At 42.1% G+C, this 27,714-nt stretch overlaps 1 protein-coding gene across 5 annotated transcripts in view; it reads left to right on the forward strand.

Moving 5' to 3' along the window:
• Positions 1-27,714, forward strand: part of PLD5 (phospholipase D family member 5) — a 324,914-nt gene that overhangs the window by 188,703 nt on the left and 108,497 nt on the right. For all 5 annotated transcript variants that reach the window (XM_084785899.1, XM_084785902.1, XM_084785903.1 and 2 more), the window contains exons 3-4: positions 7,842-8,010; positions 23,000-23,111. In XM_084785899.1, the coding sequence (XP_084642025.1) occupies positions 7,842-8,010; positions 23,000-23,111 (281 nt within the window). The remainder of the gene's footprint in view (positions 1-7,841; positions 8,011-22,999; positions 23,112-27,714) is intronic.

Below are 27,714 nucleotides of genomic sequence, written 5' to 3' on the forward strand. Positions count from 1 at the left end.
TCTCCAGTACTTTCTTCCCGTCTTTCTCTTGCCTCAATTTCACTACTAACCAAAGCAATGACTATATTTACTATATTTGCCCTTGACCCAATTCTCTTGAAAATCTCTTCAACTGCCAAACCCTCAGACATGAAGGAAATAAAGTGAAATAAAGAAAAAGAGTTAAAAAAAAAAAGGAGATCAAAGGTCATCACAAAGGCTCATCCATTTAAGGAAAGCTCCTTAACCCTTCCCATGCCAGGGACCCCACGACCAACCTGCCAGGTGTGTGGTTCTTTTCCATCAAATGCATAAGTTGAAATAAAAATTATTGTGAAGGATACCAATACGCTTGAGATAAAGTTATAAAAATGTGTTTCAGACACAAACTTCTGATATGGGAATGTGATCTTGCGGTCCACACTCCTGAAATAACAAGTGGGCCACCCCACAGCTCCTCCGAAGCAGGCACAGCATCTTGAGAGCTCTTGACAATGGCTGTTTTTGCTTTCTTTTTTCTTGTTTTCTCTTCTTTTGAAGACAAGAGTTTCACAATACATCCCAGGCTAACTTCGATCTTCTAATCCTCCTGCTCAGCCTTGTGAGTACTGGGATCACAGGCATGCACCATCATGCCGAGCTTCTTTTAAAACTTAGACCAGCTCTCTTCAGTTATATGACAGATACAATCCTCCGCTAACATTTTTCTTTCGATGTGTCTATAGCTGGGAAGAATCACGTATCACCCTCCATTGCGTGTATTACCACGAAGCAACTTCCTGAATGGAAAAGGTCATAGGGACAAACAGTCTCAAACATGTGCAGAACCCTGAGTGGTTACAATAGCAGATGGGCACCCATGGGCGCAAAGCTATTCTGTGTAATCAACATGTTTAACAGAATGTGTGTGTGTTGGTTCCTGGTAATCAAATGACTTTCCGTGAATTTTAACTCACTTCTGAGTCTTCACCTATGTCCAAGTCTTCCAGCCTAGAGGGCACACTCTCTTTGCAAACACTTTCCTCCTGGCTTTATCATGTATCCTGGTTTCTGCTGTTTCTTTTAGTTACTCCATTGATTACAAATTCTTCTTTAGATTTTCTATTGTAATCATTTGATTAATTACTTAAATGATTGATTAATTTTGCTTGGGATACAGGCCAATGGTAGAGTGCTGGCCTGCCATGTGGAAGGTCTGAGCTCAATTCACAGCTCTTACAAAAGAAAAAAAAAAAAAAAGAAGACAGCTAAGTACCACCGAATCTGGACTCTTGTTACTTTTTGCTTCCTGCTTTATAGCTTTCAAATCTCCAACTATTAATTGATTGGTTGATTGATTGATTTTTTTCCAGTGTCTTCTTGTCCTTCTAGTTCATTTGTATTTGTTTTTATTTTTTCTTGTTATATTTCTCTCTGTCTCTCTGTTTCTGTCTCTGTCTCTGTGTCTCTATCTCTGTGTCTCTGTGTCTCTGTCTCTCTCTCTCCCTGTGTGTGTGTGTGTGTGTGTGTGTGTGTGTGTGTGTGTGTGTGTGTGTGTGTGTGTCTGGATGTTTGTTTTTGTTTTATTTTGTTCTGAAACAAGGTCTTGCTGTTTAGCCAAGGATGCTTTTGAGCTAGTGACCTGTCTGTCCCTGCATCTGGCTTGCCGGGACTATCAGTGGGTCACCACACCCCACTGGTTCATTTCTTGAAGCTGGGATCTGTGAACAAGTCTAGTCTCTTTGCTGAGTACTTCAAGTGGAACTGCTTGGTAAGCTACTGTTCTGTGAAAATACTTCATTCAAAACTTAAAGCTAGGAAACTCACTGTAATTCTGCCTATGCTGTAATTCTCCTTGGATGAGACACAATATAAAGCCAAGTCATGTACCCAGTATGAAAGTGTAACTGTGAGCACACATGTATGACAGCATGGGCTGACTATCTAGACATCAAGCAAACTGTAGGATCAGAGCCCACAATAAAATAGATGTGTAGTGTTTAATTTCCTACATTCCATTTATTCTGTAAGAGTCTCCAATCTAAGGAGGTCTAGTATGTCTATTTTAGAGTTGTTGCAAGAACCAGTTCCATAGTCAAAATCCAAGATCACATATCAGTTTGAAATTTCTCATTTTGAAAACATAAGCAACTCAAAGCTCAATAGAACTGTTATTCCAAACACATGCTAAGTGATGTGGGTTGATGTCTGTAGCCCTACAATAGTTTCACTTATATAGGTTATTTTGGGGTAAGAAATTACTTCTCTTGCTGGCGAAATGGCTCAGCAGATAAAGGGACTTACTTGAAAAGCTGAAGAACCTGACTTCAATCCCTGGAACCCACATGGTGGAAAGGAGAAGTGATTCCCCCAGATTCTCCTCTCACCTCCATGTATACTCATGTACACACACACCCCTTATAAATAAGCAAATGAACAAAAGAAATCATCCCTTAAGTGAGGAAATTATTTTCCTTGGTAACTGGTAGCCTTTTAATGTTTCATCTTTTCTTTTCCTTTGTTAGTATATATTAACACTACAAAATGGTGGCTTCATTATGACACTTCTTTTATGTGGTGACCTTTGATCTTATTCACCTCCTGGGTATCTCTGTGTCTCTGTATCTGTCCCACTAGTACCTGTCCTCCTCCCCCTCTTCTCTTTCCTCCATGGTCCTCTTCCTCCTCTTGCACCAATCTTTAAAGATTCATGCATGTGCTGTCTTGGGCACAAGCTACTTCAGAGCTACTTTGAGATATGAAATAGGAGTGGCCATCTGAATTACACATTCTCATCTTTCCTCAGAGCATGGCCCTTATTGGTCTATTGCAGGTGTGGTACTGGGGTCCTCTAATGGATGAGGGGACAATTTCACTCATTAGAAGGCAACACCTATATTTATGATTGTGCTAGAGATAATATCACAAACCATTAATGTTTTTCGAGTGTAATTTTTCTGTAGTTGTATTAAAGTCGGTGTTTTTAAAGAATTAAATATCACCATTAACACTTCAGTCACAAGTGACTGCATCTTCAGGACAGGATTGGTACTAGTTGTCTTTGTTTGTTTGTTTGTTTGTTTTCTTTCCCTAGAAGGGAAATTCGAATATGGCCCCATTTTTAATATGCTAATGGTATAGGTTCAATATTTTTTACATGCTAACATTATAGGTTCAATATTTGTATCATCTTGAGAGTAATGTGAAGTTGCCATGTTGTCAAGACACTAGTTTTTGTGTGTGTGTGAGAATTCCTTGCAAACTGCCTTTAGGAAGTTCATGGAACACAGTGGTCTATGGTTTGTGAATTGACAGTATCTGCTTTCTCTCCATTGGCCATGACAAATAAGGCGAGATGTTATTAAGGTTTAAGCTGGTCAACTTCCCCTGACTTCACAGTTGTGAGCAGTCCTGATATTGAGAAGGCTGAAGGCTTTCAACATGGATATTTTGTGGGAGACGCAGCAGAGCACCTTAGAAACCTGTGCTTTTCTGTAAAATGTGGTGGGCCACTCACATGCATTCTCTTTATATTTGTACTGTGAAGCGTAGTGTACATGACATCATCTTGGTCTCAAAACAGTATTTTCAAATTATTTAATATTTATGCATGCACATAGTGTACTTGGATCCAGTCCACTGTCCCCCACAATTCCTTTTTCCTGCTCTCCAAATCCTCCCCAATCCTGTGCCCACTTTTTCATCTCAACCTCAACTTCTCTCTCTTTCTCTCTACTTCATCTCTTCTCTCACCCTGTCTCCTTCATTTCTTCTTTCCTCATCCCTCTAATTTGGTACCCACAAAGTCCATTTAGACTTTCCTGTGTGTGCATGGCTGTAGGACCATTTACTACAGCGTGGCTAATAGTTTCTCAGGGCCTGCTTCCCTGAGAAAAGTAACTCTCACTTTCATCAGCACCAACTGCCAACAGCTCTCTCAGCAAGGGTGGGACTTCAGGGCTCTCCCTCATCCATTCTGCGATTTGGGCTGCCTTGATCTTATGTGAGTCTTGTAAGTACGGTCCCAGCCTTTGTGAGTTCATGTGTACAACTGCAGCTGTCATCTCAAAAATGTTGTTTCCCTGCAGAAATCCACTCCCTCCAGATCTTACTACCTTCCTTCCCCATCTCTTGTGGGAAATAGAAACAACCTTGAAATCATTCATAAATGAATAAATAATTTAGACAGGCCCTTGATATCCAGCTCTATCTTCCTTTGAACTCCGAGATCCACCTGACTCTGCTTTCCCAGGGAAGGGATTAAAGGTATAAACATTCTTAATGCTGCCCAAAGATTCAGCTAAAATTTCTCTGATTTAATCCCTGTGTTCATAAATGAGAGAATAATGAATTTTAATTTGAGAATAAAGAAAATAAAATGCCAAAATCCAAGTTCATAGATCAGCCATGAATTCTATCTATAGATTCAGTGAAAAGAACATCAGGATTTCCAAATGAAAGATGGAATATTGACTCATCTATATCCTCAGCAGAGGCCACACTCAGCACAGTAGAAAGAGTGGCTTGGCATGGCGCAATCTACAGGTGCAGCATCATGCCTTAACTTTTGTTAGTGTTTTCAGTTTGAAGGGGGTGCCTCAGTGTTCCTTGGATGGTTTTTGGAATGTGTGCATTGTTTGCCAGGGAGCCTGAACCTGCTGGGGGTCTTGAATCATTTATTCCTGCTCTGCTCAGCTTCTCCTTCCAGTTAGTGGGGCTTCACATGTGGATGGAATTAAAATAGCTACCTTCTGTCTACTGCCCCTGTGTGTTCTGGAGTAGACAACATTTAATGCTGTCTCGCCTTGACTTCCCGAACACTTGAGTCTTCTGAGCCTGGCTTGGCTCCCTCCTTAGTGGTCCCCTCTGAATCCTTCTCATTGGCTTCATCTTCTACAGGTCAGAAAAACAAGTGTTTCTTTTACATCAGGCTTTAGGGTGGTTTTCTCTTCATCTCTTCTACATTCGACACCATGTCAAGTCCCATTTTACCTTCTTTTCCAAGTTCCTTATTATCTTTAACTGACCTAATCCCCATCTTTCCAGTTGTTCAGATTTTTTTCCATGGTACAGACTGATGATGAGAAATGTCACCTATGTTGTAGGCATAGGGAAGACTATAAAGAAGTAATGTTTAAATTAGAAAGTTTATTGAGAGATCACTCAATGGCTGTATAGAGGGATGCACTCACTTGCTGTGTCAGTGTCCAGAGAGAAGAGCGGGGAAGGAAGAAAAGACCCAGCTGTGGTGGAAAACCTCAGACAGGCATTTGAGTCCCCTAGAGCAGCAGAGAGGTAGGCAGAGTGAAAACCATGTGCCATCCTCAGAATGGGTCGGGGGTGGCAGCACCCTAAGCCAGTGCAGAATCCCTAGGAGGACGTTCAAATTGGGTAAGCCCTTGAATTCACTCTTTCAAAAGATGAGTCCAAGCATGGCTTGGAAAGGGGACTGGCTCCTGTAAGGAGACCATTGATGGGGACTCCAGAGCCAGTGCACAGACAGCATGCTGCCCTGCAGGAAAGTCAGAGTCTGCGTGAGCTGCCTGTTTCTGGTTCACATGTTCTCCTCCTCATAACACCACTACATCTTTTAATCTCGCTCCTCAAATGCCTGCTGCGTGCTTACTTACTTCAACCTTGCGGCTTCTCTTGCCAGGAGTGTTTCAACCTGCCCTAACCTCTTCTACCCATTGTCTAATCCCCATGACTCCCTTCAAGTCACATGCAGGTGTGCTGCTAGAGCCAGCCCTCGGAAACACATTTGGTTGCAGCCAAATGCATCAAAGCTATGTCCAAACTCTACCTCCCTGCTCACAGCCACCATGGTATTGTCTCTATGGATGGTCTCCTCCACCTCACGAGCTGCTATGGCACTCTCCTACGTCACTTGCTCCTTGGCCACCAACTCACAAATGTCCCCCTCGATCCTGAGTATCTTCGTCTATCTTCTGGCTTACTCTCCAAAGCCCCTGTGTTTCAGACTCATATCAGGTCCAGGCTCCTCCAATTCAAGGTGTCCCTAACCAGAACTAGAGTTTTCCTCTCTATTCATGTTCTGGTCACTTCTTACTCATGTCTTATCTCTCACTGTAGTGTGCTTCCTACTCAAGTCAGTGAGTCTGGGACAAGCTCTCCACTAGATTGTAAGTTCCTGAAAGGCAAGGAGATCTTTCACAGTCACCTCTGTGTAACATGTTATGACTTGATTGTTCTTCCATGGTAGGGAATTAATGAACACTAGCGAGCTTGTAGGATAGAAGTGCATTCCAACATTGAGAATGTCATGGGCCACATACCCAAACCTCATTCTGGCTGTGATATTCTAGATTCATCCATTATACAAAACCATTTTTGGCATTTTTAAAAATTTCTAAATGTGGCTAAATGGAATCTCAAAAAGAACACCACTTAATAATTTTATTAAGTTGTGTGATGAAAGCTGAAAACCATTTGATAATGATTTATTGAGCTGTGATTGTATAGAAAAGGAGTGTATGGATGTGCGTGTGTGTGAGTGTGAGTGTGTGTGTGTACATACTGCATACAAATCATGACCTTATGCATAATAAGTATATAATTTATTACTGATTTCCATTCCAGCCCTGAACAGTGCACCTATCTCTGGGCATTCAACTGTGAATAAAACAGATCACTGTGGTGGAAACATTTAACACATGATTTCCTGAGATTGGAGATTTCTCCATTTACAAAAGAATATACACTTAGTAAACTGAAAACAAGTTTTTCATCCTCTCATTAAAAATCCATGTGTCTGAATTAACAACTGGTGAAAAGGGGGCCGTGGATTTGAAGAAGAATGAGGAGAAGTGTATGGGGAAGCTTGACGGCAGGGAAGGGAAAGGGAAAATGTAGCAGCTAAAATGCAACCTCAAAAATAAACAACAACCACAGAACCTATGCGCCACCTAAACCTTAGGGGGGAAAGTAGTCTGAAGTGAAATGTCAAAGAGAGGTGCCCACAGGGGCTTGTTTTCATTATATTAAAAATACAAAAGCAGAAAGATCACTAGGATGCTGTTAGGTTATCTAAGCTGTGGTTGTTAACATCCTTTTATGTATGTATGTATGTATGCATGCATGTGTGTATGTATGTATGTATGTATGTATGTATTGGTTTGGTTTGGTTCGGTTTGGTTTTTGTTTTTTGAGATAGGGTTTCTCTGTGTAGCATTGAATGTTCTGGAACTCACTCTGTGGACCAGGCTGGCTTCTATGGCACAGAGATCTGCCTCTCAAATGCTGGGATTAAAGGTGTGCCCCAAGCCCCACTATTTTACATATTCTTTATCTCTGGCATTAATGCAGCTCTAACCCGGCCAGTTTTATAAATTTGTCTTGGTGTTTCTTTTCTCCTTGAGCTGGAAAGCACTGATAGAAGAGTTAAACCACAATAACCACATTTATTGAATTCCAATAATGTCCAACATTGTATCAGATACTGCAGATATGAAAACATTAACTCACGCCCTCAAACAGCTTTCAGAAGTGATATCTTATAAAGGAATTGAATTGTTCAAGGAAAACACTAGGCCTATGTTTCTGAAGAAAATGCCTTTATAGAAGCATTGATATATTTTCATTTTCAAGACTAATTTAAAACTCAACATTAGTGGCATGTTCTAGATTTTTCTGATATAAAGGTGAGTGCTAAAGAAAAACAGCATCAACTTTTAAAACATGTCAGGTTAGGGTCGGAAATATCTAAGAGGAGTTGGTAGACAAACAGAAACTGTTAGAAAAACTGTATCCAGGAAATTGAAAGAGCCCCCACCCTCTACATTTCTCTGAGCACATGTGTTAAGAAAGATCACTGGCTTCAAATTTTGACTAACTGTTGTTTGTTTTTCAAAATCTTTTTAAAGAATCGCTCTTGTGGAAAACATTCCTGAAGGCCTTAACTACTCTGAAGACGCCCCATTTCACTTACCGCTTTTCCAAGGCTGGATGAACTTACTCAACATGGCCAAAAAGTCTGTTGACATAGTATCTTCCCATTGGGACCTTAACCACACCCACCCATCAGCCTGTCAGGTAAGCCGCATTCTCTACACCTGTGATGGTTTTATGTACATTTTACTCTCCTTACTGTCCTTACCCTCAGCAAGACCACGCCTGCTCAGTTTTCAAGTTCCACTTTCCCCCAGAGCTCATGCACACTCAGGTGTTTATGCATCTACGCAGTGGTCCCATTGTTAATCATGTGTCTGTCGGCTATTGCAAGCACCCCAGGTTTTGGGGGGGGGAGTAAAACCATGCTTCCTCTTGGTCTTCAGGAGACTCTCTGTACAGCAGGGCCAAGCAGCATGGCTCTGGGCATGCCACCCACATCGTAGCACCTTCCTACAGCATGGCCTAGAATTCTGCTTTGTGTAGTATGCGTGCTTACACATCTATCTGACTGCTGAGGCGTGTGTTTGGTCAAACTGTGTTATACAAGTCACCTTCATGCCTCTGGACTAACTTTTTAAAATAATGAAGTCAAACTTCCCAAGATAGTTGTACACTTTTGAGTCTGTCATTTTCATGTAGACAAGAAAAGGGTAATTTCTGAGTTAAATACCCTGAAGTAAAAATGAAAAAGACCTTTGTAATTTGTAATGCATTCTTTTCATATTAGTAAAACCATGAAGGTTTGCATTGAGCTGCTACCCATGTCTATGCCCATTAGCCTATATTGAAATGTCCCATGTGGGTCACGGGTCAAACCAGTTTTGTCTTTTTGCATACAAATCATATAGACAAAGCGTATCATCACTATTAATTGCCGTCTGTTATTCATCCAGCTATATCACTTTGACTATTTAAAAGTAACAGTTATCAAAAAATAAGTAAGACAAACAAACAAACAAAAACCACAACAGTCATACTGAAGATTTTGAATAAACACATTAAATGTATATTGTGTTCAGCATGTTCCAACTTCTACCACTTATTGTTGGGTTATGTATCATCACAACTTAGAGACTGGGCAAACAAAGATCATTTCTTTATTTATGGTTTGGGGCAGGGTTTGGCAGACAGTAATCTATGTGGTGATTGGAGGATGGATTACCGGAGGCCAGAGGATCCAGAGTGAATGAAATCCCTGCCGCATCTCAGCTGAGAGGGCTGCAGTGTGGGGACTGGCTGTGTCTCTCTTAGACTTCTGTAAGTGGACTTGAGTTTAAGCAGGAGCTCGAAAGCTTTTTAACCTGTGTTCTGCTACTCCAGAGAGCTGTATCCACTGTATTTCATTGGTTTAAGTAAGTCACGTACACAAGATGAAAGGAGACACATCCAGGAACTGAGTGGACCAGTTGACTGCCATCTTTGGGAGTGATATAGCACAGACCACTTTCTGACTACAGCGATTCATTCTCTTCCACAAATCACTGTGTCCCTCAAAATGTAATTGACTCCAAGGCACAGATGGCTCACTGCTCTAGATCTTGATGTCATGTGGGATTCTCTGGCTTTGGAAACATGGGGGTTTAAAAGACTGCTTATATTCCCTAGTGGCACCCCAAACACTCAGTGTCGAGACAGGGGTGAGGTGATCACGGGCACTTTTGGTCAGAAGGAAAGAAAAGCAGAGAGCATGAGTCATTAGGCTGTGGTGAGGCCAGATCCAACCTAGCACATAGCTTGAGTGTTACAACTTTAGAAGTGTGAATATATTCTAGCATCTACTTGTGGCTATTTTGTTTGTTCATTTGGGGTGTGTGTGTGTGTGTGTGTGTGTGTGTGTGTGTGTGTGTGTGTGTGTGTGTGTGTGTGTGTGTGTTTTGAGACAGGGTCATTCTAGATAGCTCTGGCTGTCCTGGACTTGGTATAGAGATCAAGCTGGCCTTGATTCACTGAGATCCACTCGACTCTGCCTCCCCAGTGCTAGATTGAAGACCTGTGCCACCATGCCCAGCTAGGATCTAGTTCTTTACAAGTGGCTTCCTACGCTGCTCATCACATATGATGTGTCTGTGTGTTTTTCTTTGATTGTGCTGGGAATGGAACTCCAGCCCTCTGTGCCAGGAAAATGTTCCACTGTGGAGGCACACCCTCAGCCCGTATTCTTTTCCCATAAGAAACAGATCAAGTTTCTTTCATGTTCTTTGTTATGATGCTGGATTTTGTTTACTTGTGTGTGTGTGTGTGTGTGTGTGTATGTGTGTGTATGTGTGTGTGTGTGTTGAGAAAGAGTTTCATATATCTTAGACTGCCTCAAGCCTGCTGTGTAACCAGGGTAATCCTGAACATCTGGTCCTCTTGCCCTTGCTATTCACATGATGACATTGCTGGTTTAACCCACCATATCGAAGCAGGGCTGGGATCGAACCCAGGGCCTCATGCATGCTAGGCAAGCACTCTACCAACTGAGCCACATCCCTACCCCTCCTTTCTTCTATTTTAAAGAAACTATCTTTTAGTTAATGGATAGTAGTCAAACATGACAGTTATTTCTAAACTAACGGAGCCCGCAAAGTGCTTGAGGGGACCATAAACAGAGAGATAAACAGCAAGAACAACCCAGAGCACCTATTTATTACAGTGCAGCTGTAAGCTAAATATACCAAGGAACCACAAGCAGTGGCAGGCAAGCCCAGCTCAGCAGCAGACAGACACAAATGAATATGGTCCCTGGGATCAGCGTCTCCTCTGAATGGGAGTGAGCTTGTAAGAACGAGTGATGGCTGTTCCCTAGGAGTGATGAGTGTGCGTGTTACAGAAAGACTGTATGGAAGTTGGCATCGGTTTAAAATCTACTCTGTATCTGACTCCAAAGTGCTGCATGTGTGTGTGTGTGTGTGTGTGTGTGTGTGTGTGTATGTGTGTGTGCATGCGTGTATGTATGTGAGGGTACACATGTGTATATATGCTTGCCTGTGGAATCCCAGATGGTCAACGTCAGGTCTCATTCCTTAGGAACTGTAGACTTTGTTTACTAAGACAGGGTCTCTGAATGGGTCACCTGCCAGATGATTAGGCTGGACTGCTGGGCCACTGAGTCCCAAGGATTCACCTCTGTGTTCTTCCCCAGCACTGGGGTTAGAGTGATGTTTTGTCATGCCCAGATTTTCATGGGAGTCCTAGGGGCTGAGCATGGGACTTCATGTTTACACCAAAGGCATCTGCTAAGCTATCTCCGAGCTCCAGGGATACGGTTTTAATTCCCACAGTGTTTCTGGAACACCCACACTCATCACTCCTTCTAGGTAACAGCCATCACCCGTTCTTACAAGCTCACTCCCATCCAGAGGAGATGCTGATCCCCCACTTTGTCCTCCCTAACTCTCACTGTGGTCATTAGCCTTTGTGCCTGTTTCCTTCTGTTTTGGCACTGCCTCAAGGCCCAGTTGAGGGCAAGGGGAGCCTACAGTGCCATGGCAACCATACCTTACAACTAATGAAAATGCTTGGTCAGAAAAAGAGAGTTTATTTCTTTCTACCAGGATGATCACTTTAGCCAATATGATATTAAAATTTACAGGATGTTTTGATTGCTAATTTGTGAGATGAAATGATAGGATTTTATGAAATCAAGATTTTTTGAGGGGAAAGCCAGGAAATGTGGCTGCTGGAGTCTGATCAGCAGAGCTACCTAACCCATCTAGGGCGAGTACCCACGTATTCTGACTTCACTGTGAGGCACCAAATGAAATAATTAATGAACTGAAACAATGCAATGCTGAGGAGATGCATTTATGTGGAATCAATTAGATGCTAGCCTCCCAGTGAGCTCCCAAATGGCATGATTGCCAACTGATGATACATTGGCAGTGTTTGATTTTGGAAAATTTGGATTGTTTTTAAATTACACATGATTTGGTGGAGTTAATGAGGAGCGAGAGAGTGCAATGATCCAGAAAGCCATTTGCAAAGTACAACTCGGGTCTTCTCTCCACATGCAAAGTGGGTAGCAGATTTCAGAAAGCCCGCAGGATTTGCCTACTTAGCAGCTATGCGACCTCGACCAGGAAACAGGACTGTCTGTGCCTCCATTTTCTCAGCATCAAAGCCAGGGTGGTAGCAGATACTGTTGATTAAATTAAAGCCTATTTGTGTGCTTATTACTACCATACATGTCATTGTGTGCATCCACCCGCCTGTGCATACACCACAACTTGTGTTCTAGTCAGTCATGAGTTGATAGAGACTGGGTGATTATCTGTAAAAAGGCAACTACAATTTTTTTTCAACAGTGAGACTCTTGGTAGATAAGGATTAAATAAACTCTCATGATGTGTTTGAATTGTGACCTTCATTTTATTTACTTTTTATGAGTTATTATGCATGTGCACACAGAGAAAGAAGAAGAGAGCAGGAGGAGAAGGAAAAAGAGGAGATAGACAGATAGATAGACAGACAGATAGATAGATAGATAGGCAGACAGACAGACACACAGACAGACAGACAGACAGACAGACTCATAGTCTTTCTCTGCCCCCCTCCCTCATCCTCTCATCAGGCTTTGAGTAACTCACTCACCGGAGAACATTTTCCTATCCCTGCTATTCAGGAAGTCAGGATCCACTTCAGCTTTGGTAAAGATCTCAAACATATGCACTCACCAATGCCCCAAAAACCCACTCTTAAGAATTCTATAAGCTTCTCTATTTACCTTTCTATTGGCTCGTCAGTCATTATCTGGTACAGTTTCCACCTGATAATATTTTTGACACACTACATATTGGGAAAAGTGTCACTTTATTAGAACATAATCTCCAATCTCAGTCTATGTTTGTTTGCTACGGTTAGAATCAAGCCAAGTTGGGTGGCACATGCCCAATGCTCAGGAGGGTGGAGGACTTGAGGCCAGCCCGTGCTGCATGACACAGGTAGGGTGTATTCTGAAGTCCTGACTCATTCGGCTGTACCCTGTCTGCAGGGTCTCCCTGGTAACCTGCCCATTCCTTCCTTGTAGTAGTAACAGTCCAAATGACTCTTGCTGTGGCTTAGCCAATGGCCAGGGGTCTTGGCTTCCTCTAACTTGTAAAGCTTTTCCTCGCCAAGCTTGTGTCATACCACCCTATGATCTATTCATAGGCAATAATGACATTTTGTATTGTAATTGCTCTTCATATTAGCCCATGATGCCCCCATCTAGTGGCATCATCTGTGGGTCTGTGGACTCCTGTACCCCTTCTCCCCAGCCTCTATCTCCTCCATTCTCCATCATTAGTGACTCTCTAGGTCCCTCTTCCTTTTATGTCTGTCCCCACTGCCCCTCAGTTTCCAAGTCTTGCAACTTGAAGACTTGTGAGGTCTGTTCACTCCTCATATCCATGGTCAGGATCCACTCTGTAATAAAGAACTATTTCTGGAACCCAGAAGAATGCTATTTTTTAGTGGTGTTGGACATTATACATTTATTATCTCTTACGTATAAAGTTTTTTGACTGGCACATATTCATATGTGCCATATGATGTATGGATTTATATACACACACATATAAGTGATTCTTGTGCAGATTAATTAGCATATCCATTTCTTCTGTCATTTCCTAATGGCAAATACATCCAAATTCTTCTAGCTATATTGAGGTATACAAAGTATTAATGTTAATTATATTCACCATGTGAGACCTAAAACAATAGCATTTATTCCTCTGGCCAAACAATGGAATCATACCTATTGATCCCACTGGTTCCTTCCCCCCTTACTCCAGCAACCCTATTCTCCCTCGGATCTCTGGTAACCCCTGTTTGTATTCTCAGCTTCCATGGGTTGGTGAGGGAGACCAATGCCCATGTTTCTGTGCTTGACCTTTTTCACTGAACACAGTGCCCTTCAGGTCTATCTATGTTGCCATAGATAGTCTCAACCCACTGGGGACCATTAGAAAGTGGTAGCACCTTTGAGAGGTGGGGAGCCTTTTCTTTGGTCACTGAGGGTGTACCCTCAGATCTCAAAGGGGACTGTGGAATGTTGAGTTTTTTTCTCCTTTTCCTCTGATGGCTCATGTGGTGAGTAGCATCTTCAGACATGGCTCCCATTCTGAGGTGCTGGCTCACCTGGAGCCTAAAGTCATGGAGCCATTGTTCACAGATGCTCTGAAAGTAAAAGCCACACAAATACATAAATGCATGTTTGTTGTTATATTCTGTTATAATATATCAATCCGAGTCTTCTCACTATGGTATATGCCACTGGCTGCAGGGACCCATGGGGGACCTTCAGCACACAACGGCTATAGAGTTTGGCATTTGATGCATTTGATATACCAGTAGTTAGTAGTTTAGTATCTGTGGCCACACTGAACAAATGCCATAAGTCCTCCAATTCTTATTTCCGCATCTATAAAACATACATGATAATGTCTGCCGTATGTTGCGTTGTGAATTTGGTTTAAGGCCAAGAAGCTCACTGCTTCTGTTTTTTTACATCAGGATCTTAAGTTTAGTGGACACCCAACTCTGAATCATTGCAAAACAGGAATGATACCTGGTTGCCCACAAAGACTTCAGCCCCTGTGAGACACGGCCAAGATCTTATCCAGAATATGCATTTAAATCGTCCTTCAGGCTTAAGGGTTAGAAAGGAGAAGGACAAATGTGCTTTGTCCACTGTAGATCCTCAGTTCCCACTCCTGATGTGCAGTTTATAACTGCGACAGCCCAGAATAACCTGGGGGCTTTGAAAATAGATGGATGTGCTCCTCCAACCCCCTCCCAGAGCTCTTTTACATTATAACATTTGGAAAGAGGCCAGGCTTAAAAATGGCTAGGGGAGTCCACCGCGCAGTCAGATTGAAAACGGCTGGTGAAAAATGTCTAGGAGGCCTAGTTTGAGTTTCATGTTTTAAGACAGCCCCAGGTGGTTCCCTTCCCCACCTGTCTTGTCAGCCTCATTTTTGCCCACTTCAGTTTAATCCTGTGTATTAAAATTGTTCTCTCAGTAACTAGACAGCAGCTTATGCTTGAGCCGTGGAGTCCAAGACTCTCGAGCCTGGGTGGTCCGTATCCCTGTGTCCTGATTGTCCACCGCACCGCCAGAACGAGCACAGGGCTGTGGGCTGGTGTCAACCCGTAAACGACTCCTGAGAATTTACCTGTCACCTCCAGAGAAAACGCAATCTCAGCAGATCCTGGTGCGGTGTCAGCAAAAGCCAGCACAACATAAAAGGAAGGGTGTCGCTTATCAAAACAGCACCTTTCCGGCTCCACACCGTCAACGCTCCCCAAAGGCTTGCTTACGTCAGCGTCTTCCCATTTTGAAAAAGTGACAACAGTTTTGAATGTGCAGAACGTTTATGGAGGAACTGTGCTGTTTGCTGGAAACACAAAAACCAAATACACAGTAGTAAAACTTGAAATACATCCAGGAGACCCCCCCAAACCACCTAGGAACACCCAAGAAGAGGGGTACAACCACACAAGGAGCTGTGAGAGAATGCACTGAGAAAGGCCTGCCTCTGCCCTCGCGGATCAGCAATTCTCGGCCCCCGCGGATTCTGTACTCCCTCAGTCTACTCCCTCAGTCTACTCTTTCTTGACACTTTCTGTTGTTTTTTCATGCTCCCCTCTCCCCGTCTATTGGCAAATTATGGTTATGCTCTTGCTTGCATTCCAGTATATTTCCAAGGGAGATCATTATTCTGATACAAATGCATAAAAAACATTCTTGGCAGGTCTTTAACCTGTGTAATTTCTCCCAGAGCCAGTAATGTAAGTGTCAATAAATCATGGCTCCAAAAGCATTCTTCTAATTCTCTGGATCAAGCGAAGACTAAGCTTGACTTATCTCAGTTTCTGGGCTTTGGTTGGTTGGTTGGTTGTTTTCTCTTTTCCCTTCTGTACATTTCCTCTCTTACAGTAGCTCTCCTTTTAGTTCTCTTTCCCTTTCTTTCTTTCTCTTTCTTTCTTTCTTTCTTTCTTTCTTTCTTTCTTTCTCTTATTGTTTTGCTTGTCATTTTTTGCCTGATGTTTTGAGTTGAAACTAGTTCTCAGAGGTGACCTCAAATATGCAGCAATCCCCCAACTTACAGATGTGTGCCAACATCTGTGGCTTAGTACTTTCTTTTTAAAAAGGACAATTGGATACTTCCTTATTATATTGCAATAGCCTCTTGCTATGCATTATCTGAAAAAATACAGCAAAATATAACAAAGAGGCAAATCATCTCTCTGTGGCTATTAAAAAGTTTTGGACAGTTGATATTTTATGAATAATTTATATACACACGAACACACACATATAGATGTACACACACACAGAGGGGGGGGGGAGGATTCATTACATAGCGACAACTAGCTGCTCTTCTGGCACCAAGATTCACCCTGCATGGATTCCCTGGAGAAATTTTAATTTTAATTCTTTGGGGTCTATTATTTCAGGGTTCCTGATGCACCTGCTCCTATTTTAAATAATGCATCTCTTTTATAAAGAATTTTTATTTAGCAAACGTATTACATATTAATGCAGAAAATATTATGGCCCCACTCTTTTCTTTTTCCTTCCATCTTCTTTTATTGTGTTCAGAGGTGTTGTTTGCTTGGTTGGCTGGTTAGTTGGGTTTTCTTTTTAATATTTGGTTAGTGTCCTCCCTTAAAGCTTTTCCTCATATGGGGTATGCAGGCAGGGCAGTTGCTAAGTCTCTACATATCTGCAAATGCTTCTCTCTTTCACTCTTGCATTAGAAGTTCTTACGGGCACAGGATTGTTGGCCATGATCTGTCCACTGGGTCCTCGCCAATTACAAACGAGTTCCTTTCTGGGTCACTTTATTCCTTCCTTTGGCCAGAGTTGTACTAGAATTTCAATTCTTGGTGTCCAGTTGTTTTGCCAAAGCATCTAGGTATTTCTCCCCTACCAAATGTGCCTCTGCTTTCAGGTGGGTGTTCAGGTTTCCTTAGATGCATGTCTTTTTTAGATTGGACAGGGTTTTTTTTTTCCACATTACTTCAGACTTTCTTTGTCTGCTTCTTTTTCCTTCCAATGCATTGATTAGCTGAATATTCCCCCTACCCATTGGATTATCCTTCTTCTGTTAGTGTGTGTATGTGTGTGTACATGTGTTCATATATACGGATGTATGTGCATTCAAGTACACATTTATATATGTGCATGCACATCTATGCTTTGGATTGCTTTTAACACTTGGTCCATGGCTGTAGTGTACTTTGTTTCCTTGTCTAAGTTAGTGCTGAACTCCTAGTTTCCATCCCAACCACATCTCTCTATCTTGGAGAACTCACACTGCTGTCTGTTCCTGGCTTCTAGCTTCTGAATCACCATTGGGTGCCCACTGTGTTTGTGTCAGTCACATTTCCATCCCTCTGGTGAACACCTAAGATAGCCAACTTATAAAGACCAGAATTTTATTTTGACTCACAGTGTTGTAAAATGCAGGCCATGGTCAGGTGGCTTTGTTTAGATACTCAAGGCAGATCAAGACTACTCTGCTGTTGGATGGGAATTAAAAACAAAAGGGGGGGGGGCTGTCCTCCATTCTCTTCAAGGGACGTCACCAAGATCACTAGACCACACCTCCTCATGCCTCCCTCTCTCCCAGTAATGCCAACTAGGAGACCTAGACAGTAACATATGAGGCTCAGGGGCGACATTCAACACTCAAGCCATGACATGCTCAAACATCCACACCTTTTTTTTGTCGGATCCATTTAAATGTGTGGCTACTTCTCTTTATCAGAATGATGGTGGCCTTTTCCTTTCATGTGGAGAAAGGTAAAGACTGAAAGGACTTTCTGGTCCTCCATTGGGGCAAATGGGGAAACAGCTTCCCATCAGTCCTTTCCTCTCAGGCCCAGGCCTGGGGGTTCTGCTTCAATGCCTGCCTTGCCTCTTGGAGAGCAAGCATCTCTGGGTCATTTGAGTGAGGTGATAGATACCCCGCATATGCCTTTGCTCCTCAGAATCTAACTCTGCTGCTGTGGGAATGGTTTCCTGAGAAATACTGTTTAAAACATCAACCTTTCACCCAACCTATTAACAACCAAGTTAATAATGTGCTTTGAGGTTATTTAAAACTATGTACTCAATTCTGCTTACATACTCTGTAGGCAACCTGTTCACAGTTAACTGACATCTAAGAAAAACATTGTAATCAGTCCTCCTCTACTGTGGACTTCAATGTAATTAACTCCTACAAGCTCAGCTGAAGGCACAGCCTAGGTTGTATTATGTCCATTGCTTTTTCCTTGTGACTCATTCATGGCCCTGACTTGGCTTGTATATGTGAAGGAGATGTGGTGACCAGGACTAAACCACTCACTGGAAAAGATGAGACACTGAAAGCAATGCCCCTCCACACAAAATACGTCATGAGCCACAGGTGGGTATAGGGTGATAAGACCTGAGTGTGGCTTTGCGTGCTGTCCTGAGTCAGACAGAAAACCACTCCCCACCATGACACTCCTGTAAAAGGAAGAAAAAGGCCACATTTCCTGTGCTGTTCATTGTATACAGAGGATGGCTTTCATTCAGGACTGCCATTACTTCAGGTTTTCTTAGACTAGACTCTCTTCAATTAGAACAGATTGAAACCCTATTGAATAAATCAGACCCACTCTAAGGTGAACAACACCTCGGATAGGCCTTTCTTCTTTCATGTTGAATCACCACATGCTAGTTTGGTTGCCCCCACTAACCTGCACTGCTTGCCTTGGGAGACTCAAATAAAACCTAGCTCAGGAAAAAAAAATGGCTCTGTAGGTGGAGCTACACAGACTCACAACAGCCAGAGCCTTGAGGCCTGACTCACTAGGAGCAAGCTGAGCATCATTAGTCTTGCCCTCATGTTTTGCTTATTTCATTATTTTGGGGTTTTTGTTTGTTTGTTTGCTGCTGTTGTTCTCATATGTCCTTATGTACAAGAGGAGGCTGCCAGAGTAGCTTCCTTCTATGGCATTCTCATTTGGTTATCAAATCTGAGAATCTTGATGATTCCATATGATACTTGATGAAGCAGGGGCAAAGGTCACTGGCTTGCCAGAGTGTTCTGTGGAGCCCCTGGGTTCTATACAATAGAATACATGAAAGAGTCAAGGAGATGTTAACCTTCAGATTTTAGGGTCAAGAGAGATAGCTCTGTTGGTAAAGCCCTTTCCTTGCAAGCATGAGGCCTGTCTTAGAGTTTTATTGCTATGAAGAGACGCCATGACCGTGGCAGCTCTTAGAACAGAAAACTTTTAACCAGGGCTAGCTTACATTTTCAGAGGTTTAGTCCATTGTCATCATGGTGGAAAACATGGCAGAGTGCAGGCAGACATGGTGCTGGAGAGGGAGCTGAGAGTTCTACATCTTGAGCCTCAAGCGGCAGAAGGGGAGACTGTGCCACACTAAGCATAGCTTGAGCCTAGGAGACCTCAAAGCCTGCCCCACAGTGACACATTTCCTCCAACAAGGGCACACTTTCTAATAATGCCACTCCCTATGGGACAAGCATTTAAACACATGAGTCTATGGGGGCCATACCTATTCATACCAGTGCAAAGACATAAGTTTGATTCCCAAAACCCACAAACAAAGTCAGACATGATGGCACATGCTTGCAATGCCAGGACAGGTAAGATAGAATTAAATTATCTTTGCCCTGAAGCTTGCTAGCCAGCTAGGCTTGTACACTTTGGGAAGTTCCAGTCCAATGAGAGACCACTTAAACACGAGAAAGCAACAGTCAAGTTTATTTTCTGACCTCAACACACGTGTGCACACAAATACACATGTACACATACACAAAATGAACACACATGCACATACACAAATAAAATAAAATGATATTTTATGTAAACAAAGAGTTTGCTTGTAAGGCAAGTTTGAGAACCAGCCCCCCATAGTTTACACACTTCCCTAGAGTTCACTATACCCAGCATGACTTCTCTGTCACGCTTAGCATGTTTGCTTTTTTCTTTCATGTTACATTTGGGTGTTTCATTCTCTCTACCAGCTGGTTTGAGTCAACAGAGACAAGGATAATTTGTAAGCCCTACTCACAGGGTTTGAAGGGCATGTCACCCTGAAGTATGTGTCTTGAACGTGCAGATTCTTTTTGCCCAGTGGCAAGTGAAAGCAAGCATGTGCAGCTAACGCTCCTTTGACCTCTGCCTACAGTAGAGTGTATTTTCCCACTGCTGCTAAAAAATTTTAAAAAAAAAGTTGCACTTATAAAGGAAAAGTTTTTTTGTAAAGCATGCCTCTGCACTGGGAAAAGAGCTACCCCTGAAGACAACTCTTGTCATCTGGGGATCTTGTCTCCTCTAGGCACTGGAAGACTCCCCAACCTGACTACCTACTTCCTCTGTTCCCCCCATAAATGTATCCTTTGCCCCACGGCTCCAACCCCCTTTTCACTGTCTAGGTTAAGTTGTATAGAGGCCTTAGCCATTTGGTCACCTCAAGACAGAAATAAGAGGTTTCCCAGGGCTTGTTGGCCAGCCTGCCTAGGTCTGTCTCAAAAACAACTCAAAAGACAAGGTAAATTGCATCTGAAGAGTGATGTGCGAAACTGACCTTGAGTTCTCATGTGCACACACAGAGAGACCTGTGCACCCTACATCATATGTGTACACCTCTCTTACACATAGAGAGAGAGAGAGAGAGAGAGAGAGAGAGAGAGAGAGAGAGAGAGAAGAGAGAGAGAAGAGAGAGAGGAAGGAAGGAAGCTGATACATTCTAAATGTTATAATAAGATGTTGTAATAAGAATATTGTGGCAGGAACATTACATGTCAGAAACAGATGACTTAATACAAGTTTCTTTCAAGTCCATGTACAGAAGTTCTATAAGTCTAAGTTTATCATAGTGAGTACTATGGCTGAGCTGTTCAGGTTCCCTAGGATGAATAATCACCACATACTGAAGGGGAAATGTGGCTTCATTTAATGGTGGCCTGCCTGTATCTGTAGGTATCAGAGTTTCTGTTTTCATTCATGTGTAAGACTTCTGTTCTTTGTTTTAAATTGCACAAAAGACTACAAGGGATATAGTTTAAGGAATAGGGCCAAGAATGAAGACAGTATGGGTGACAACTGCTATTTTATTTGTGCTAAGTATGTTTTGTTGAGTAAAACTTAAAACAAGAAAAAGAACTTAAGAGAAAATACTGATCCACTATCTATGAGATATTGCCAAAACACAGAGTGTGTAAGGGGAAGCGTAACCAATTTGTGTGAATATTTGCTGACCAGGGTGAGGGGTGGTATAGCAATCTGCACCTGGCAGACAGCATTAGACCCTCAGTAGTATGTGGCAGGCACAGCACGGGGCCAAAGTTGACAAGGAAGAGCTGCTGATGTGGATTAGAAAGAGCCATACACCTCACAACCTCACAGTGTGGACTTGACCTCATATTGTATATAAAGCTGCATGTCACCTGTGCCCTCGTGTAACAGTCACACACCAAGGGGAATGGAGAGGGGGCTCACTGGTTAAGAGCACTTACTGCTATTCCAGAGGACGCATGTTCAGTTTCCCGCACACACGTCCAACAGCTCACAACCACCTGTCACTTCAGCCCCAGGACATCTGGTATCCCTGTCTGGCCTCCACCAACCCCTGTATACACAGAGTACAGGCTCACACTTACACAGACACACACAAATAAACACACACACACACACACACACACACACATACACACACACACACACACACACACACACACACACACACAATTGTAAGGAAAAAAAGAAGCCTAACATTCCAAGGGCAGCAAACAGCAGCCGGGGGAGTCACCCTCCCCCACTTTCCTTTCTATTAGGGCTTCTTTAAAAGGTGTTTGCATCTGTCAATTACACACCCACACTCACTGTCTGCTAGGGGTGAAGGTGCCCCCAGGCTCTGGGGTACTGAGAACTTTGGGAGTCTGGAGTAAACTCCACATTGGGAACCTTAACCTCTACTAACAGAGGCAGAGGGTATCCTCCAGTACCCAGGGGATGTAGAAATTTGGCTGCTGGCCAGGTCCAGACTAGAGCGCACATGGCTGGGTGACTATGCCAAGCACCCTTTTCTGCTGTCAGCTGTCACACCAGCTCCTTGGAGTGTCAGGCTTTTAATCTGTGATCAGTCTCTGCCATAAGGAGGTTTTTCAGGAATGGATGCTTGGATCTCATTTGCATCCTCATTTGCATGCTCATTTGAATCCTCATTTGCATCTTCATTTGCTTCATCAACTCCTCCCAATCACCAAATCCTTTATAAATAATCATTACCCACCACAGATTTTTATCAAGATAGCTTAATGGTGCACTTGGGGCCCATTAAGACCTAAACTTTCTTATCTGGCTGGCTCTTTTGAAGGTAATTTGTGTTTGAGGTCCAGACATATAAACATGCAAAGTCAATGACAAAAGACGCACTCCTTTTTAAGATAAGAAGTGTCAGTCTAAACACAGAGAGAAAACAAATGCTATAATACTTCAGTCTCATCCCTGAAGGTAAGATCATACCTGGACCCACCATCACTCAGTCCACACGAGATAAATCTGAGATTATATGCTTGTGAGACTCTTACCAGAAAAGCCTGCATTTTACATTTTTATTTATTTTTATACAGACCATTCGCTCCCTTCAGCAAAATAGGTTTCAAAGCAGAGGAAGTAAATCGTAAGCACTCACAGTAATTTCAATGATTTCTGTTGACATTATAGAAATCTTTCGAAGTAAGTATGGTCTGTATTTACAAAGGAAGAAACTAGAGATCAAAAAGCATGGTCTGTAAATGAGAAAAACAGTTGGTCTTTCTGTGCCAAGTGTGACTACTGAGTATTTTTAACTGTCTCTCTATGTGCAGATATCTACAGCTTTAAAACAAAGGGGAACTAAATTTGTATTGTGTTATCAAAATTGTTATTGCACATTGCTGAGTTGCATGGCTCTCAAAAAGACAGAATGCCAACTACGTTCATGTTTCTATTCTAGTCATGAAACCCGGAGAATTTCACACATCTCTGAATATCTGTCACGGAAGCACTTGCCTTTTACAAACTGAATAAATAAAGTTTAAAAAGTTTATTTATACCGATTCAAGATGGCAAATATTTAGATTTCTCTCTTCCTTTGTCTCTGAATATTTTTTCCCAGGGTCAACGTCTCTTTGAGAAATTGCTCCAACTGACGTCACAAAATATCGAAATCAAGCTGGTGAGCGATGTGACTGCCGATTCAAAGGTATTAGAAGCCTTGAAGTTAAAGGGTAAGGCCAAGGTTGATGCACTTTACCATGGACATTCTATTACGATATCTTGAATTTCATACCAAATAATGTCATTTCTCTCTTCAGTACATTCCACTTAATATGCTTCCTAGTTCTCCTTTGATAAAAAAGAAAGAAGAAAGAAAGAGGAAAAGAAAAAAAACAGCCCACTGAGAGCTTCTACATGAGAGATCTAATTAACCAATGCTTCTGGGATTTGTAAAGTAGCATTTTGTACATTGGTTTATGAGAAATAATCTACTAACCATGAAATGGTATTTAGTTAAGAAGCCACGCATCTTCTGTACACATCAGTAATTTGATCCGAAGACAAGAACCACTTCCAGGGATTTTTGTACTAGGTTTCCATTTCTCTCAAGCCAGCCTGGTAGAGCCCTGTGTTATGCAATCTTCATTGTGATTGGGTCTGCAGGCCTTGGAAGCACTGTGTTGGCCGACTTTAGGATAATTCCACAAAACAAAACAAACAAACAAACAAAAAACACCACCACTCACCCAGCCACTCTGCAGTGTATCCCCACCTCAGCCAAGTGGAATAATTATCTTTTCCTGTCATCATCTCTAGTTGGACTCTCAATTCCAAATGTTCTTAAATATTTTATAAAAAAGTGTTTACTCGGCATTCCCCATGCAAACTGTTAGTCTGTAAAAAAGATTGATGCATGAAAATGGTCAAGCTGCAGGAAGAGAACCAGGTGAAATCGTCAGCGAGTCTTCATGTTGTAATTGTGGCCGCGGGCCCCAGGTGTCTGCTGTTGGAAGAGAGCATGCATATTCGCCTGCCATTGTCCCTACATCACTACATGATAATAGTTTCTAAAACCACAACAGATTGACACAAGTAAGTGAGCCCAAATGTCATAAAACCAAACTGAAATAGGGAAATAAAAGACCCGAGGTTGGATATACACATCAGCCTTGTATAGTCCGCCTTACATTGCTGTAGCAAAATACGGAGATAATTAACTTCATAAGGGAAAAGTTCTTCTTTGACAGATTGTTTTGTAGTTGAGTCTGTCGTTGTTTGTCCCTGCTGCACTGAGCCTTTGGTAAAGTGGGAGCACATGGATAGGGAGGCTGTTCAGCACAGGGCAGCCACATTATATTAGAAAAACAGGGAGGGACCAAAATGTCAAGCTCCCCTTCAGGGGCATGATGTCAGTGATGGAGCTACCTTCCTTTATCTAGGCCTTTAGGCCACCTAAAGCCTCCACCATCCTTCCATACAACAGAGCTGTTGGCAAAGACTTTCTGCTGTGAACTGAGGTCTAAACCCCATGACAGTCATTGTGCCTTATAGAAAAGGAACTGTCTGAATTTTTCAAGTTTATGTACATCCTATTCATAACAGAAGTTACTATCACAGTAAGAAAATAACTAGTTTTCTTCTACATGGCTGAAGCAATAGTCCCTATGTGCCTAGAGTTAGGCATATCTGGCTTTTAGCAGGTGTTCCATGTATGTGTAGTGTCAGTACAAGACATATAATATGTACAGTCTCCATACAAGATACAAAAACCTTCAGCAGCCAAGCACTACTGACCCCTCAGAAGACACATATTGACTAATAACCTGCTATACTTTAGAAATGGCTTTTATAAGGTCATTTAAAATTTGTCTTTGAGTATCTTGCTTGAGAAAGAGAGTTAAACTATTTTTAGGGAAAAATCATTCTTTCAGTAAAGTTTTTAAATATTGTGTCCAAAAATACAAAGGTAGACAAAAGAAAAGTATAAAGCTAGCCATAAAAAATTGCATTTGCAGGGGTATTACTGAATACAGAAAAGAATTAATTATGCTATGAAAAAAGGAAGATGAGGTTTGCCAATAGGGATAGAGAAAATAGAGATAGATGATAGATAGATACATAGATAGATAGATACATAGATAGATAGATAGATAGATAGATAGATAGATGACTGGGTGGGTGGATGAATGGATGGCTGATGAGTGGATGGGTGAGTGGGTAGATGGTTGGATGATACACAAACAATGTCTTAGTCAGCTCTAATTAAATGCAGAGACTGAGAAATTTATAAAGAACAGAAACGGGATCTGAAACTTGAGCCTCAAGGCACTCACAATGGTGTCTGGCAAAGCCTCTTCTCTACGTCTAAGACAGAGCCTTGTATCAGTATCTCCTTGCTGTGCCTTCATATGAAACAAGATAAATTGGTAGACATGACATAGCAGTTTCCCAAAGGCCTCCCTTCTTGTTACCAATACAAGAGGAAGGTAGATAGATAGATAGATAGATAGATAGATAGATAGATAGATAGATAATAGATTGAAAGAAGAGAGAGAGAGAGAGAGAAAGAAAGAAAGAAAGAAAGAAAGAAAGAAAGAAAGAAAGAAAGAAACATAGATGGTGGTGATAAATAGATGATGGTGATAGATAGACCAATAACAGAGTGATCTTCGGATATTGCCATGAAGTTTTAAAATTCAAGTTTCTGGCTTCTTCTTTTCTTTCTTTTTGCTCATATTATCTTCTTAAACAAATTCTAAGACAGAGGAGTTTTGCTATGTTGCCCCGGTTGTCCTTGAACTCTTGAGCTGGATCTGCCCTCCTGCAAAATCCACTGTACCTTTCTCAATTCTGTTACCCTTTGTTGTGAAGAGAGTACCTGTGTGCCCAACTAGACTCTCCATCACTGTGATAGTGCTCAGGCTCTGCATCCTCTGCATCATGCCATCTGTGCCCTTTGAGACTAAGATCTTAGGTGATACACAGGGAGACAGCCTGTGGCTTGAATGGATGCCATCTGGGACCTCCCTCATTAGCAAGTGAGCTCAGTAGGCACAGCGCTTCCTATGCTATTGAACAACTGACAGCCACAGGACCCTGCAGAACACTGGGGCATCTTCAACAGCAGGCATTTGACCAGTATTTGTTTACTCATGATCAAAATTCATTTATTCAGACAAGAAATTTTATTTTACTTCTTTTGTGTTTGTTTTCTGAGACCGTGTCTCAGACTGTAGCCCAAACTGATTTAGAACTCAGTGTGGCCCAGGCTGGCTTAGAACTCACAGCAGTCATCCAACCTCAGCTTACTAAGTACTAGAATGAGCTGAAGGGCCTAGCTTTACATCAAAAATTTAAATGTGAAATAAGATTAAAATCCTTTTTACCAGTAACACCATGTTTAAAAATTTTCAGTATTGGGGCTGGAGAGATGGCCCAGAAGTTAGGGTCACTGTCTTCTCTTCCAGAGGTCCTAAGTTCAATTCCCAGAAATCACATGGTGGCTCACAACCAGCTATAATGTCATCTGATGCCCTCATCTGGCATGCAGGTGTACATACAAAGAGAGCACTCATACATTAAATAATAAGTCATTTTAAAAAAAACAAAAACTCTTTCTGTATTTATTTAAAAAGTAAAACAGAGGCCAGGTATGGTGACATGTCCCTTTAATCCCAATATTTGGGAGGCAGAGGCAGGAAGATCACTGTGAGTTTGATGCCAAAGAAACCCTGTCTTGAAAACTAGTAAAATAATGATGATGATGATGAGAAAGAAAGAAAGAAAGAAAGAAAGAAAGAAAGAAAGAAAGAAAGAAATAGAGTGAGTTTCTGTGTTTTGTTATCAGATTCCAAAGGCAATCTTCACGTTTTTTAATTTGAATTCAAGGAAATTATACTCATTCATCTATAATAACTCATTTTCATTTTCACATCCACTCGGTGGACTTAACAAAATTTTAAAGAAAAACCTTTATGACTGAGGTTGGAGTCATTCGAACTGTAAAACTAATAGAAGTTGTTATGGTTTCCAACTTGAACATTTTACAGGCGTCTGAGCCACTTACTCCACGTGAGTGGGGCATAACCTAAGACAGTGTGACTGTTGGGGGGATGTGTGTGACTCAGGTCCCGTGGCTTTATGATTATTCCTAAGTCTGGTTCTCAGGTAGGCAAGCTTCTCCGTCTAAACGCCAGCATTGAGAAGTGCGTTTTGGAAAGTTCCCGAGGAGTCACATCACATTATTCCAGTTTACGCCATCTGGAAGCATGCCAGTGGAAAGGGACTGGAAAGCCACAGTGGTCTCCTGCTGAGGAGAAGCTTTATTCCAGCGGCCCTTCTACACATATGCAATCCTGGACCTCAAGGGTCTGCCATGTCTTTACCCTGCCCTGACGGTGACCCGGACAGAGGTCAAGATGTCCTACTGCCTGCTGGTGCCACTCTTTGCCAGTCTCTGCTTTCATTTCACGCTCTTATAAGGTGGTGTCACTTGGTAACTTGCTACAGAACATAAAACTGGTACTGTTGTTTTGTATCTGGCAGTTAGCATTCGAAGGACACTGTCTTCCACTGTTCTTTGCAGCACACTGCAATATTTAATAGGCAGGCACTCCTACGCATGTGTATATTGGAACAGCATGCTCTCATGCTCTCTGGCAGTGACCAGCATAAGCTTTAGATACAGGTCCATCTGTGTCATACACATAGACCGTGCTTAAGTGCTGGGCCTGCCATTACTGTGGAGGGCGGTCTTAGTCAATTACTGTTTTTTCTGAACCTCAATGTCCTTGTCAATAAAATGGTGACAATAGTAACTTCTCTGAAGGGTAT

This window comes from Acomys minous, assembly GCF_964271855.1.
Source record: "Acomys minous genome assembly, chromosome: 1".
Taxonomy (NCBI): Eukaryota; Metazoa; Chordata; class Mammalia; order Rodentia; family Muridae; genus Acomys; species Acomys minous.